Here is a 12643-nt window from a genome sequence, read left to right on the forward strand (position 1 = left end):
TATTCTATAGTTAAATTCAAACTTGTTGAATATTTAGGAGGGAAAATAATAATTTCTCATTTAAGTTTTAGTCAAATCTTAAAAACATATCTATGACAAATAAAAAATTCAAACGCCCACTTATGAATTAATTGTTGTTAAAATTTTCAATTAAAAATATAAATAAAATCATCATTTTACCTCTAAACTTTAAAATTTTAAAAATGTATATTATTTCCCCTCTTAAGTTTAGAAAACTAACAATTTTTTTTCATAATTAAACTTTAAAAAATTTAATTTTTTCCCTTTTTTTAGGTTTTAACTTTAGTGGCTTAGAAAATTTGATCGGTGAACAAGAAGAAACAATAATTATTTATAACGAAAGACAACTCTTCGTTATCCAAATCAGGACAAAGTGACGAAGGATGACATTTCATTGTAGTGGGTGGTCGTCCTTCATCATTTTTCGTGGTTAAATCTAGAAGATCAATAGAAGACAATCAACCATCGACCGAAATAGTGGTAGCCAGAGAAGGGATATAAACCCTATGGGTAAAATATAAAATTTTCAAATAATGAGAATAGGATGAAGTGTTAGTTTTTAAAATATGGGAAAAAATGATATAAATCTTAAGGTTTTAGGGTTTTGAGATAAAATAATGATTTTATCTCTGTTTCTAATTAAAAATTTTGAAGACAATTAATTCATAGGTAGATGTTTAAGTTTTTCATCTGTCGTAAGTATAATTTTAAAATTAAGTTAAAACTTGGGCGGAAAATAGTTTTTTTCCCCTATTTATGACAAATATTGTTATATTATGGAATAATCTTATTACATGAACAAAGTGATATATAGGGTAATGTGAATACTTTGATCTTAGAAGATATATTATGGTATAATGTCATTATAGAACATTCAATAAAAAGAATATTATGGTTATGATATTGAAGGGGATATTAATATTCCTAGAATAATGGAACATATCTATTAAACATTAAAGTATTTGGGAATTTTTTACCGACATGTCAAGCATCACTGTATGCTTGGCAAGAAATACAATAAGCATTAAAGCTTTCAAATTTAAAGTAAGGGTATAACTAACCATTCGAATTGCCAGTAAAAAAATAAATAGTAAAATTGTTAAAAAAAATAGAATTGCTGATAAATCATTTTTTGGTGCAACGATACTAGCTTGGAAAGAAGAATGAAACCGAGCTAAACATCGATTCGAGTTTGTATAGTTTGAATTTGAGTTGAATTCACCTTTAACCTCGAGGTATAACGCTTGGTTGACTACCCATCCAGTTAGCTTTCACGCATTGGGCCCTCCAAGAGCATCACTTACGGCCCATCTACAAACTCCCGGGGCCGTACCAGCCCATTTCGTCCATTTTCTCTTTGCCTCTCATTCCTTTCCCTCCTCGTCACTTTTCCGTTTGCAATGGAGAGACTAAGAGCACTGGTGAACGAAATCGCCTACGCTCAGGACCACGCTAAGCTCAGTCCTCTCCAATCATCTATCGTTCCCTTGCTCTCCTTTGCTTCTTCTCTCTACAGCGTCACTCTCTCCCTTCGTCGTTCTCTCTACCACTTCGGCTTCTTCTCCAAGCACAGGTACTTCCTCAGTCTCCCCCTCTTCTTCTCCTGAAAGAACATAAATATAGTTTCATCAGTGTTACTATGTAACTGGATATGTTAAGCTGAGTTGTATTGACTCAGTTTAGTAATCGGATGGCATTGTTTAATTATGTTTCTTGATTTGAAAGACTGGCAGTACCAGTGATTAGTGTTGGGAACTTGACATGGGGAGGCAATGGGAAGACACCAATGGTTGAGTTTATAGCACACTCTTTAGCTGATTCTGGGATTTCACCTCTTATTCTTACCAGGGTACTCTCTCTTTCTTGTATTTGTTTCCTTTAAATGTTTTTGGAATTATAGATTTGAGAAAGAAGAACCTAAATTACGTTGCTTAAAATTTTTTTTTTTTTAACGGAACCGAAGTGGCGCCTCTTTTGCAGTAATGGGTAAAATTTGCCTTGCCCGCTTGTTGTAAAGATAGAGCTGAATTAGTGTTCCAAGTAGTGGCAAGCAACCTGGATTTTTGATACTATAAGATTAGTTGAAAAATGGATACTACCATCTTTCAGGGTTATGCTGGTGGGGATGAAGCTAGAATGCTTCAGAGGCATCTCCTTGGGAGACCTGTTAAGATTGGTGTAGGTGCAAATCGGGCGGCTACAGCTGCTTCTTTCTTTGAAAAATATGGTTATGTTGATCCTCGTGGTTGTAGATTCTCCCAGAGAATTAACATTGAAGAGAAAGTGGGGGATCATCTCAAATCAGAACAAATTGCTGTTGTAATTCTAGATGATGGAATGCAGGTAATAGTTTATTCTATTTATGTGGGTGATGGATAACTTTGATGCAGTCTCTATAGTGTTTAAATAAAGTTTCTTGATGACCTGATCTAGAGGATCCATGAGACCGTCAATTGTGAAACATTTACCATTTCTCATTTTTTAAGTTAATTCTGAATGGTCTATTTAATTGCTATTTTATCTTTTAATTTGAAGATAGCACTGGAGCTTGTCGCGTGATCTGGAAATTGTAATGGTTAATGGGTTAATGCGATGGGGAAACCATCAATTACTACCACTTGGCCCTTTAAGAGAACCTTTGATGGCTCTCAAACGAGCAGATGTTGCTGTGGTTCATCATGCAGACTTGGTATTACAATATTGATCTCCCAACTTACTGTTTTACATGGTTTCAAATGATTCGACAAATATCCTGCAGTATTGCTGATCTTTTATTTTATAATATGTTCCGCATGCTGTGTGTTTACAGATGGTTTTAAGAAAAGGTGAATAAACAAAAAATGAGTTTATGCTTCTCTCATGCAGATATCGGAACAAAATCTCAAGGATATTGAGTCAGAGATTCGAGAAATTAGGAATTCTCTTCCAATTTACTTCACAAGAATGGCTCCCTCATGCTTCTTTGAAGTGGAAAATGTCAACTCTGAAATACCTTTGACGACAGTGTGTAATTCTGTTCTATTATGTGTTTCTGCAATTGGATCTGCTGATGCTTTCGCACAGGACCTGAGGAAGGTATTTTTACAATCATTTTTTTCCCATCTTTTATGGACATTGTTTAAAGAATTGTTGTCTGTGATCTTCAGTCCATGGTTGATATATTTTGATCCAAATATTTTCATGTAAAGTAGATTGTTTTTATGTGTATCATCTTTTTCTTGACTTTTTCTTCATATTGGTTACTTGATGCAGTTAGGAGCGCATTATGTTGACCGAGTTGATTTTAGTGACCATCACTTATTTCAGGCAAAGGTATCATTATCTTTCTCAACTGCATTGATGGTATATTTGTCATGTGCATGGACAAGTATTATTTCACACAATGTGCTTTAATCACAACTTATTTCTGAACTGTTGAACTACAGAAAACAATTTGATTATAGTTTGCTTATTCTAGCACTAGATATCTAGTCTCACAATCGCATCAAGTATTTCAACCTTGAAACTTTCTTTTATTAATCAAAATAGGACATTGAGATGATCAGGAAGAAGCTTGGAGAACTTGAGGTCAGGTTCAACTCCAAGCCGATCGTTGTTGTGACGGAAAAGGTAAGTAGCGTGTGTGCATTTTTCTATTTCTCTTGATCATGAAACAACTACTTTTATAAACGAAGTTTAATTTCTGAACAACTTCTCCAGCCTTATCAATACTATTTTTGTGACAGGATTATGATCGAGACTCTGAGGTTTTGAAGCATTTGCAGCCGTTTAAAGTTCTGGTTCTATGTTCTAAATTACAAATCATGCCTCACAGAGGATGCTCCGAGGATAGCTTCAAGAAATTGTTAAAGGAATATCTGGAATAATTATAGGTAAAAAAAAGCTCTGCATACACCTCATACATGCATAATGTCTTCATAAAATTTGTTTTCTGTGGGGTGGGTAGGAATGTAATGGATAACATCAGTCATTATCTGATCAGTAACATTTTTCCATGGCAAAAGTAGAAAAAAAAAAAAAAAAAGCTTAAAGACAATGGGGCCTGAGTCCTGATATATACCAAGACTAGGAAGTTTCTTAAGATTATAAAATCAAGACCATTATATATATATGGAGACAAGTGAACGTAATAATCTGAAATTGAGCCGATTTGATTTAAATGTTTTTTTTTGGGGTGTATTTTTGGCTTATGCACGAATTTGCAGCTGAGAAAGTTGGGTTGCCAACTTCACCTCCACATCTTTCCCTTAAATCCAACTAAAATAAGGCCCCATTATTCCTCAATGGTGTCAACTTTGCCTCTGGAGGTGGAGGCATCTTCAATGGATCTGATCAAGCTCTTGTAAGTCGCAAACAATTTTATAAAATTCTTCTATCCCATCTTGTTGAAATAAGTAGGGGTGTATCCAAAGTGAACTGGCTCGGATTGAATGTACAACTTGATTCCTTTGTATATTTAATAACATTGTTTATCCTATTGTTAAAATTATTCGTTTCACCAATGACATTGTTCATTCTGTCCCGATGATATTATATATCCACTTAAATAAGCTTGAGTTAGACATTGTGGGTTTCAATCTAAGCTCGAATAAACCCATGCTTGGATCAAATTGACCCATGGTGTGATTGGATACAAGATGAGTTGAGTTTGAAAATGAGCCAGCTCAATAACCCTTAGTATGATTGAATCAGTTGATTGAACTGAACTAATTTGGTTGGGACGTAGGCCAAACCTAATCTAAGTTTTCCCCAAAATTAAAATAAGTTGTTAAATCGAAGTGAATCACAGTCCAATTATTAGAATTTCTTAACTGGCAGTTTGATCAATGTTTTGTCCTATCAAACGCTTATACTTCTGGTGAATGATATATATATATATGTGTGAGTGTGTGTGTGTGTGTGAGAGAGAGCGAGAGAGAGAGAGAGAGAGAGAGAGACATATATAAAGATTAATCCTAGTTGTGGATAATTATTAGGAAGTAATCTTTAGATTGAAGTTTAATCCTTTGAAAGGCAGTTGGCTTACATAATGTCGTTTTGATTAGATCAAGTCGGCCTGCATGAACCAAGACTTATTGACCCAATAAAATGTTGTCTATGTCACAAGCAATAAGGAAATTATACGTAAAACAACCGGCAACTATAAATAATTATTATGATTACCATTATAATAATAATTATTATTATAATAATAGGCCATGTAAACAACCACAATATTATCATAATTGTGAAAAAGAAACTGAATATAATGATTATTTATTTATTTATAAATCTATAAATTAAAATAAAGGTCTTAAAATATTGTACTATGATGTAAGAATATCCATCAACTTTTACATGTTTTAAGAGACCTGATCCAGTCTTCATTCTTTATGCTTACCATGTCTTTTTGGTTTATAATATATGTTTAATATTAGATTATGATCTTACCTTATATTCTTATCTAAAATTCTCTTTTTACAAATAAATAATAATAATAATAATTTTATCATCTTATTATATTTATTATTTATTCTATCATGTTCAAAAATTAAACATATAGTTGAAAATAATAAAACATCGTATATCATAATTGACAATGACTTGTCATCATATAATAAAAATTTTAAATTATACGTAAAGTAATATTTAATGACATAATAATACATCATAAATTTGAAGTTTACTCCCAAGAATGGATGAATGTTGAAAGAGTTGATCAAGTACAAAAGATTGATGGATAATTTATCTTATTATCACGAGATCAAACATAGTATATTTTGTTCATACGTTGAGTCAATTCATGTATGAGGCAAACCATATTAAGAGGCAACTATGCGAGTTTTTATATATGTCAAAAGTGTGCAAAGTCATGGTTTGTTTTTATGTTAACAAACAACCTTGTTCTCAAAACATATTGTGATTCAGATAGGGCAAGTTGCAACATCATAAGAAGATATGGGGTATTGTATTTTACTTAGAGATTCTCTCATTTCATGGAAATCCAAGAAGCAAACAAATGTCTCAAAATCACATGTAGGAGTTGAACATTGGGCCGTGACAAACCCTCGTTTGGGGTTGACATGATTGCATTATATTTTGAAAGACTTTACGGTTACACAATTCACTCTTACACCTTTATTTTGTTATAATCTTACACATTGCGACAAATCCCTAGTTTCACAAACACGTAAAACACATTGAGATGAGTTGCTACATTGTCTTACAAAAATTGCAAGTAAGGTTGATTCGTCCTTCATACATGCCCACACACTTGTAGTTGGCAGATGTATTCGTAAAAGCTATAATAAAAAACCGTTTATCACATTACGTAACAAGTTCGAGCTTCATAATATTCATTGTCTAACTTGTGAGTGATTATTAAAACTGTTATATTTTGTTTCCATTCTTTGTGTGTGTGTGTGTGTGTATATATATATATATATATATATATATATATATGTATTAAGTATCCTTGCCATGTATTACACATAATATTAGCTTAACATTTACTTCTCTTGTATAAGTATATTGATTTTTTTCATAGAATCCAAAAAAGAAAATATTTTATCAAATTTATTTATTTATTTTTTTATGCAATCCTAAGATAATGTAGTTAAGGATTTTCGTGCTTTAATCAATGAAAGCTCCATTTCTAGTCAGAAAAAAAAAAAAAAAACTCAAAATTATTTATTTATTATGAAGAAGGTGCTACAAGGTTGAATTAGTCAAAAACATTTGTATAGAAGTGCTCAAATGTCCCAGTCCAACCCTAAAATTTTGAAGTGTTACATCAATATTAGGTCAAAAAAACAAATTTTTATAGAAGTATTTTAAATTAAGAGCTTCAATTTAATGCCTCACACCACGTCAAAAAATTATATTACCCGTATCTATTTTACTTGTTATAATTATTATATTACTTTTAATTATGATTGATCGGAATTTGATTTGAATTAACGTTAAAATCACTTTAGAAATGAATAATACAATTAAAACCGTAGTTAAAGTGTAATTTCAACCAACATCACACTTACAAAGGATCTAATTTTACTAGATCATATTTGTTTAATATATTTTCTATTAAATCGCATTTTTTTTTTATTTGATTTAGCCATTTGAGTAGACAATTTTTTTAATTTTTCAAAATTTTGAAAATAGAAATAGCTTCAATTTTGCTTTACCATTTGCTTTTATTTTTTTTACGAAGTTGGGTTTTGAGTAGATACCTTTAGTTTTGGAATTCAGCATGAACACTAGTGAAACCTTGGGTGGGAAATAGTTATTTACTTGCACCGCAATTTTAGAGTATGCTTGTTATATTAGTTAAGCTGAAAAAAATAAACTTATTTCTTAAAAGAGGCATTCAAAACGGCGACGGTTAGGTAGCTTTCTATAAATTTATAGAAAGAAATTTAATATTTATTTTTGAAAAGTTCAAAAAAATATCGAATCTGATTTTTTTTATTTGTTATTTTGTATCATTTTTTATTATATATATCTATTTTCTTTACTTCAGCTCTGAGATCACCCTCCGCTTCTCTTCAACCTTAACGAGAACCATTTGTTTTTCCTACAACAATGCCTTGAATTTTGTCTCGCCTTTCCGTTTCTTAGGCCGTTCCTTTAAGCTACGCACCCCCGGCGCACGTTATGGACACCCCCTCTTTTGTATCTAAAGCCAGGACAGCCTTCAATTCTGCTGCGGCAAAAGCGGAGCGCGTCTTCACTGACTTCAAATCTGACCGAGGTACCCTTGATTTTCTTCGTTATTTCCATTTTTGTCCCTGCCTCGCCCTCTTAAATTCGATTTTTGTTAGATTTTTTTCTCAAAATTTTTTCTTGGTGTTTTTGACTTGATCGGAGAAGATTCGGAGAAAACATCGCGCAGTTTACAAAATGACGGCCAGTCAAAGGTGCGTACAAAGATACGTGCATTTAGTTTATTTGTTTACTCAATTAGATTTTGTTTTTTTTTTTTTTTAAATCCTGTTTGGTTGCCGGTAAAAGTAAAGAACAGGAACCTGAATTTTAGTTTTTCTTTTTTGGAGAAAAGATAAAGAGTTGACTTTGATTGGTTAAGTGTTTGTGCGAGGCTTGTTAATGATTTTTTCTTTTTCGGGAAAAAAATTAAAATTTAGTTATGTGATGTGATGTGCATTTTATATGCTGTTTACTGCATGTTTCTGTAAACCAGACAGCACAGAATTGAACTTTCAAAGTGATTAAATGAATGTTGAAGAAAAACATACGAGCCTTTATATACGACAAACAGGTTCTTTTAGGCTTTGTGTTTGGATTATAGTTGAACTTAAATGGCGTGACACAGGGTCACAATGCGGCCAAGCATTTGGATACGTTACGGAAGCCTGCTTCTCTAGGGACAAAACAAGATTGGCAAGATAGGCTTCGGAACATAAGAATAGGAAGAAGAGGAGCTGAAGAACCTGATAAAGTTGATAGCACAACAATGGCAGCTCCATGTTATGATGAAAATTTGTACTTACTTAACTTGAAAAATGATCTTGAAGCAAAGGCAAGAAAAACTCAACATATGTTAAGTCCTAATGGTCTATATTATTTCTTTTACCTCTGTGGTTGATGGATGAGGTGGTGGCGGTTGTTTCTACAGGGGTCAGATCTGAATTCCTTGTTAGAACAGTTAAATTCCATTGATGTGAATGGGATTCCTCCAGCATCCGTCTTGAAGCAATTGGCTGTAGCTATTGAGTGAGTATTTGGGCTGCTTCTTATATCTTATATTACTTCTGTTGGGTAGTTGAATCTTTCACTTATGTTGTAAAACAGTCTCTCTTTCTATCAAATGATTTGTTTTCCCTGCTTTGTGGGATGTACTAATTTTCAGTTCATTGATGGATGATACGTGATAAGTGTCAAGTATCTTCTCATTTATGCCGATTATGTATCATCCTGTAGAAGACCAACTGTTTTAACTTCTGAGCACTTTATAAGTGGTCAGATGAGTAACATCATTTTTCATCATTTTATGGTGCTTAGAGTATGATTTTGTGACTGCTTGTCCAGGAGTGGAAAGAAGTTTAGATCAATAAAAGATTTATTGGCATCATCTGGGAGTTCTTCACCTATTTTGGAAAGGGCAGGTTTGAGTCTCTCTGCAGTGAAGTTGTTTGTTCTGCGTGACAAAGATGATAAACTTGAATCTGACTTTGACAACAATGAGAAAGTGATGTCGCTGATTCGGTTACTATTTGATGCAGGTAGATTAATGCGTTAAACCTTGATATTTTCATATTTTGGTTAAAAGCTTTTCTACTATAAAACTTGGGCATTATCCTGTGATGATCTTTCACTTCCATTGAAATATCTGCAAGATGTTTGCAGAGGGAAACTTTCTCAGAAGGAAAATTCATTCTGATTCGGAGGCATCTATTACCTTGGCAACTTTGGCCAGAGATATTCATGGCACTCCTGCTGAAAGCTTTGTTGTGAAGTTATCTGAAGTTATTGGAAGCTTTAAAACCCTACGAAGAATGGCATTATTCTGGTGCAAAGTTGTTTCTGAAGTAAGTGCCTTGTACAGAGCTCTAATAGTTTAGTTATTAATTCTGCTTCCTTTTCTGTTTGTCAGCTAACAAACTAAATCTCAAAATTTTACACTTGCAGCTAAGAAGACTTTGGTCTGAAGAGCAACATATTCCTGGCATTCCCGAGGATTGTATACCAGATTTAGACTCCTGCCTTTTGTATCAACGATTTCAGGTTATCAATTGTTGTCTTTCTAGGAAAAGGCGTCGCTTTATTGCTACTGAATCATTAGATTCTGTGATGAGGCAATTCAGTTCAAATATTGAGGGTTCATCTATTTCTATGGGTACATCTCCTGTAAGCTCGGCATTATATGCTAGAATAAGCAATGGAGAACTTGTTCTACGACTAGGTGCTGATCGTCCAACTAATTTAACAATGTTGGAAACTGGTGAACCTGTATATTTCCCTATCGCTCAGGTTTGTTAATAATTAGAACTAAAAGGCTACCTCTTAAAACCTAATTCCATTCCTCTGATGTATGCCTCTCTTTGCATATATAGGAAGGGCCTTTGCTTACAGAAGATCTTATCAAGGAAACAGAGGAGTTTGTGCTTCGAACAGGGAGGTCAGTGTGGATGTTTAGTAACTTTAGTTTGACGTGGTCAATTGCATTTGGATTTTGAAGTATACACTCAACTATTTGAAGATTTTAAATAAACGAAATTAGGGTTTATTAATTTTTTTTTGGTCCTATTATTTTATTAATTTGTTATTTTTCTGTGGGCAGTGTTGGTGCTGGATGTTCTCAGCTCCTTTCCGACATGCAGGCTTTCAAGGTAATGTATTAATTCAAAGTTTGCATGTTATATAGATTGCCTAGGTCCTTTCGATACTTCCGTAATAATCTCTATATGTATTGTTCCTAAAGGTTATGTTTGATTGTGTTAGGCTGCAAATCCAGGCTGCATTTTAGAAGATTTTGTTAGATGGCACTCTCCCCCTGATTGGACTGCTAGCAAGCAGATTATTGGAGATGAATTTGATGGAAGTGATTGTTCGTCTGCGAAAGGTCAACTAAGTTGTCGAATGAAAAAAGAAGGTATCCCTTTTTTCCCTCTTAATGCATTGCTTGGTAACTTATGCATTGTTAGTATTTTAGGGCAAGGGAAGAGAAGATGATTTGTTATATTCTGGTTAACTTTGCAAGTGGAAATCAATTTCATCTGGTTTACCACCTGCCCTGTTCAATGTATAGGATTTATCAAGTTGTTAGGCGAAGCCCATTGCTTTTTGTTTTATCATGTATGAAGGCTCGTTATGCACTTTAAATTTGGAACATATTGTAAAATCACTCTGATACATGATTGGGCATGAATGTTAGGTAATTTGTGGATTGAACTTTGGGAAACAGCTAAGCCGGTCCCAGCTGTTAGACAAGCCCCCCTCTTTGATGAGGATTTAGCAGTGTGAGTCTGGAAGTATTGCAATTGATTTTCTTACTTTTTAAATTTTTGTTTTGTGTTTATGATTACAAGAATTGCATGGTTTGTCCTCTGCAGGGAGGGTATTCTTAATGGCTTAGAGGACATCCCACCTGCCGAGCTTTTTGAACAATTTTTTGTTTCTTTAGTAAGTTACTTAACCATAAAAGAAGATTTATTCCATTTTTTTTCTTCTACCTGTAACGTATTATGGCCAGAATTAACCGTTTGATCTTTCAATGTACTAATGTTCTCCTTTTTTCTGAAAATTTTAGCTGGGTTTGGGATTTGTAATTGCTGAGGCGAGACTTTCTGCTGACGATAATTTGTCCAAGCTTTTCCATGATTGCAAAGACTATGTTGTTGCCACTTTTCAAGGAAGCGGCTGGAGTGAAAAGATTGATGAAATTTGCCAGGTACAATCTGTCATACTGCAGAAGATAGCTTTCAAGTTCATTTATTTATATATAGTTTGCAATCAGTTGATAGAATACTAGAATAGCCTTTTTCTATATATGAAAATTTCCTTATACATGCATGCCACCCTTATTACCAAGGTCTGTGCCCAAGTTTAATAAGGTAGACTTGAAAAAAAGCTATGTCCATGGTTTTCATACCTGGGACGTTGACCCAATGAAAGGATTGGTTTGGGTCAATTGGTAGACAAACTGGTTGACTGATGGTTGGACCAGTGATTTTTTTAAACAAAATTAAAAAAAATTCAACAATTTTTACTATTTAATCATTAAATCTAAAATCTGGATTACATTTACATAAGAATGATTTTGGGTTGATGGCATATACGCACTATGTTAACTTTTTGAGATGTTGGATTCAAGTCCAGCCATGAAATGGCTAAGACCCAGAAGTCATCATAGGAGTTTGACCGGGGTAAACTGTTGGTTGAACTATGACTCGGGGGTGGGTTTGGATCCAATCGAGTATAAAAGTATCTCTGACTGGCTCCTAGTTGAACCGATCAAACCGGCTAGGCTGGTCTAGTTTTTAAAACCATGGGTATATTCAGCTAAGTTTCATGTTGAATTTATGTTCAGGTTTATGAAACAGTGGAAACAATGTTAACTCATCCCGAAGAAGTCCTGATGAATCAGGCAGAATTCGCCACCACAACTGCAGACGAACCGAAAAGCCGATTCAAAAGACTCACTCTCCACTTTGTCAAGGATAGACAACAGAGAAAACTTGCCATAAAAGATCTGAAAAACGCAGACGAGAATTCGACTCATCCGCAGCGTCAACCATTTGCGAGTTTCTTTGATGGCAAGTCTTCATTATTCTCAAAGAAGCATCCTAAGCCAGATAGTCCATCCCCATCTCTTGAAAAACCTCCTCCAGTTGAATCTGAGTGGACCATGGTTTAACCATACCGGTATTATTTTTTAGTCTTTTGGGTAAGGTTTTGGCTGTAAATGTAAATCATGGGAACTGTAAATTATCTTGAAATGAACCAAAATAGGATGCTCGAATGTACAACATTGAATTTTTTTCCTGTTGAAATCCGAAGGAACGAAGAAATGAAATGGCATATTTATCATGAAATATTGAGTTTTTTTTTTTTTTATTATTTAAAGGATTGAATTATCATATTGTTTTTAACAATGCTTCTATTAAAAGCAACTTTGGTGCATTGA

General features: G+C 33.7%; 2 protein-coding genes across 3 annotated transcripts; both read left to right on the forward strand.

Annotated features, from left to right (window-relative positions):
• The first annotated feature begins 1397 nt into the window (after positions 1-1397).
• Positions 1398-4523, forward strand: LOC123207500 (probable tetraacyldisaccharide 4'-kinase, mitochondrial). Of its 2 annotated transcripts, XM_044624980.1 has the most exons (9): positions 1398-1594; positions 1747-1870; positions 2131-2364; positions 2561-2710; positions 2887-3096; positions 3274-3333; positions 3550-3630; positions 3747-3893; positions 4227-4523. In XM_044624980.1, exons 1-8 carry the CDS (start codon positions 1422-1424, stop codon positions 3885-3887), a joined length of 1173 nt encoding a protein of 390 aa, XP_044480915.1. In that variant the 5' UTR covers positions 1398-1421; the 3' UTR covers positions 3888-3893; positions 4227-4523. The 2 variants fall into 2 exon arrangements, with proteins under 2 accessions (XP_044480915.1, XP_044480914.1); XM_044624979.1 differs by having other exon boundaries at positions 3747-4523.
• Positions 4524-7508: 2985 nt separating this feature from the next.
• Positions 7509-12551, forward strand: LOC123207499 (rab3 GTPase-activating protein catalytic subunit-like). The gene is made up of 14 exons (XM_044624977.1): positions 7509-7750; positions 7870-7916; positions 8330-8536; positions 8633-8730; positions 9046-9239; positions 9364-9545; positions 9646-9987; positions 10071-10135; positions 10298-10346; positions 10459-10609; positions 10892-10976; positions 11070-11139; positions 11267-11407; positions 12047-12551. Exons 1-14 carry the CDS (start codon positions 7654-7656, stop codon positions 12371-12373), a joined length of 2055 nt encoding a protein of 684 aa, XP_044480912.1. The 5' UTR covers positions 7509-7653; the 3' UTR covers positions 12374-12551.
• The last annotated feature ends 92 nt before the right edge of the window (positions 12552-12643 follow it).

This window comes from Mangifera indica, unplaced genomic scaffold, assembly GCF_011075055.1.
Source record: "Mangifera indica cultivar Alphonso unplaced genomic scaffold, CATAS_Mindica_2.1 Un_0083, whole genome shotgun sequence".
Taxonomy (NCBI): Eukaryota; Viridiplantae; Streptophyta; class Magnoliopsida; order Sapindales; family Anacardiaceae; genus Mangifera; species Mangifera indica.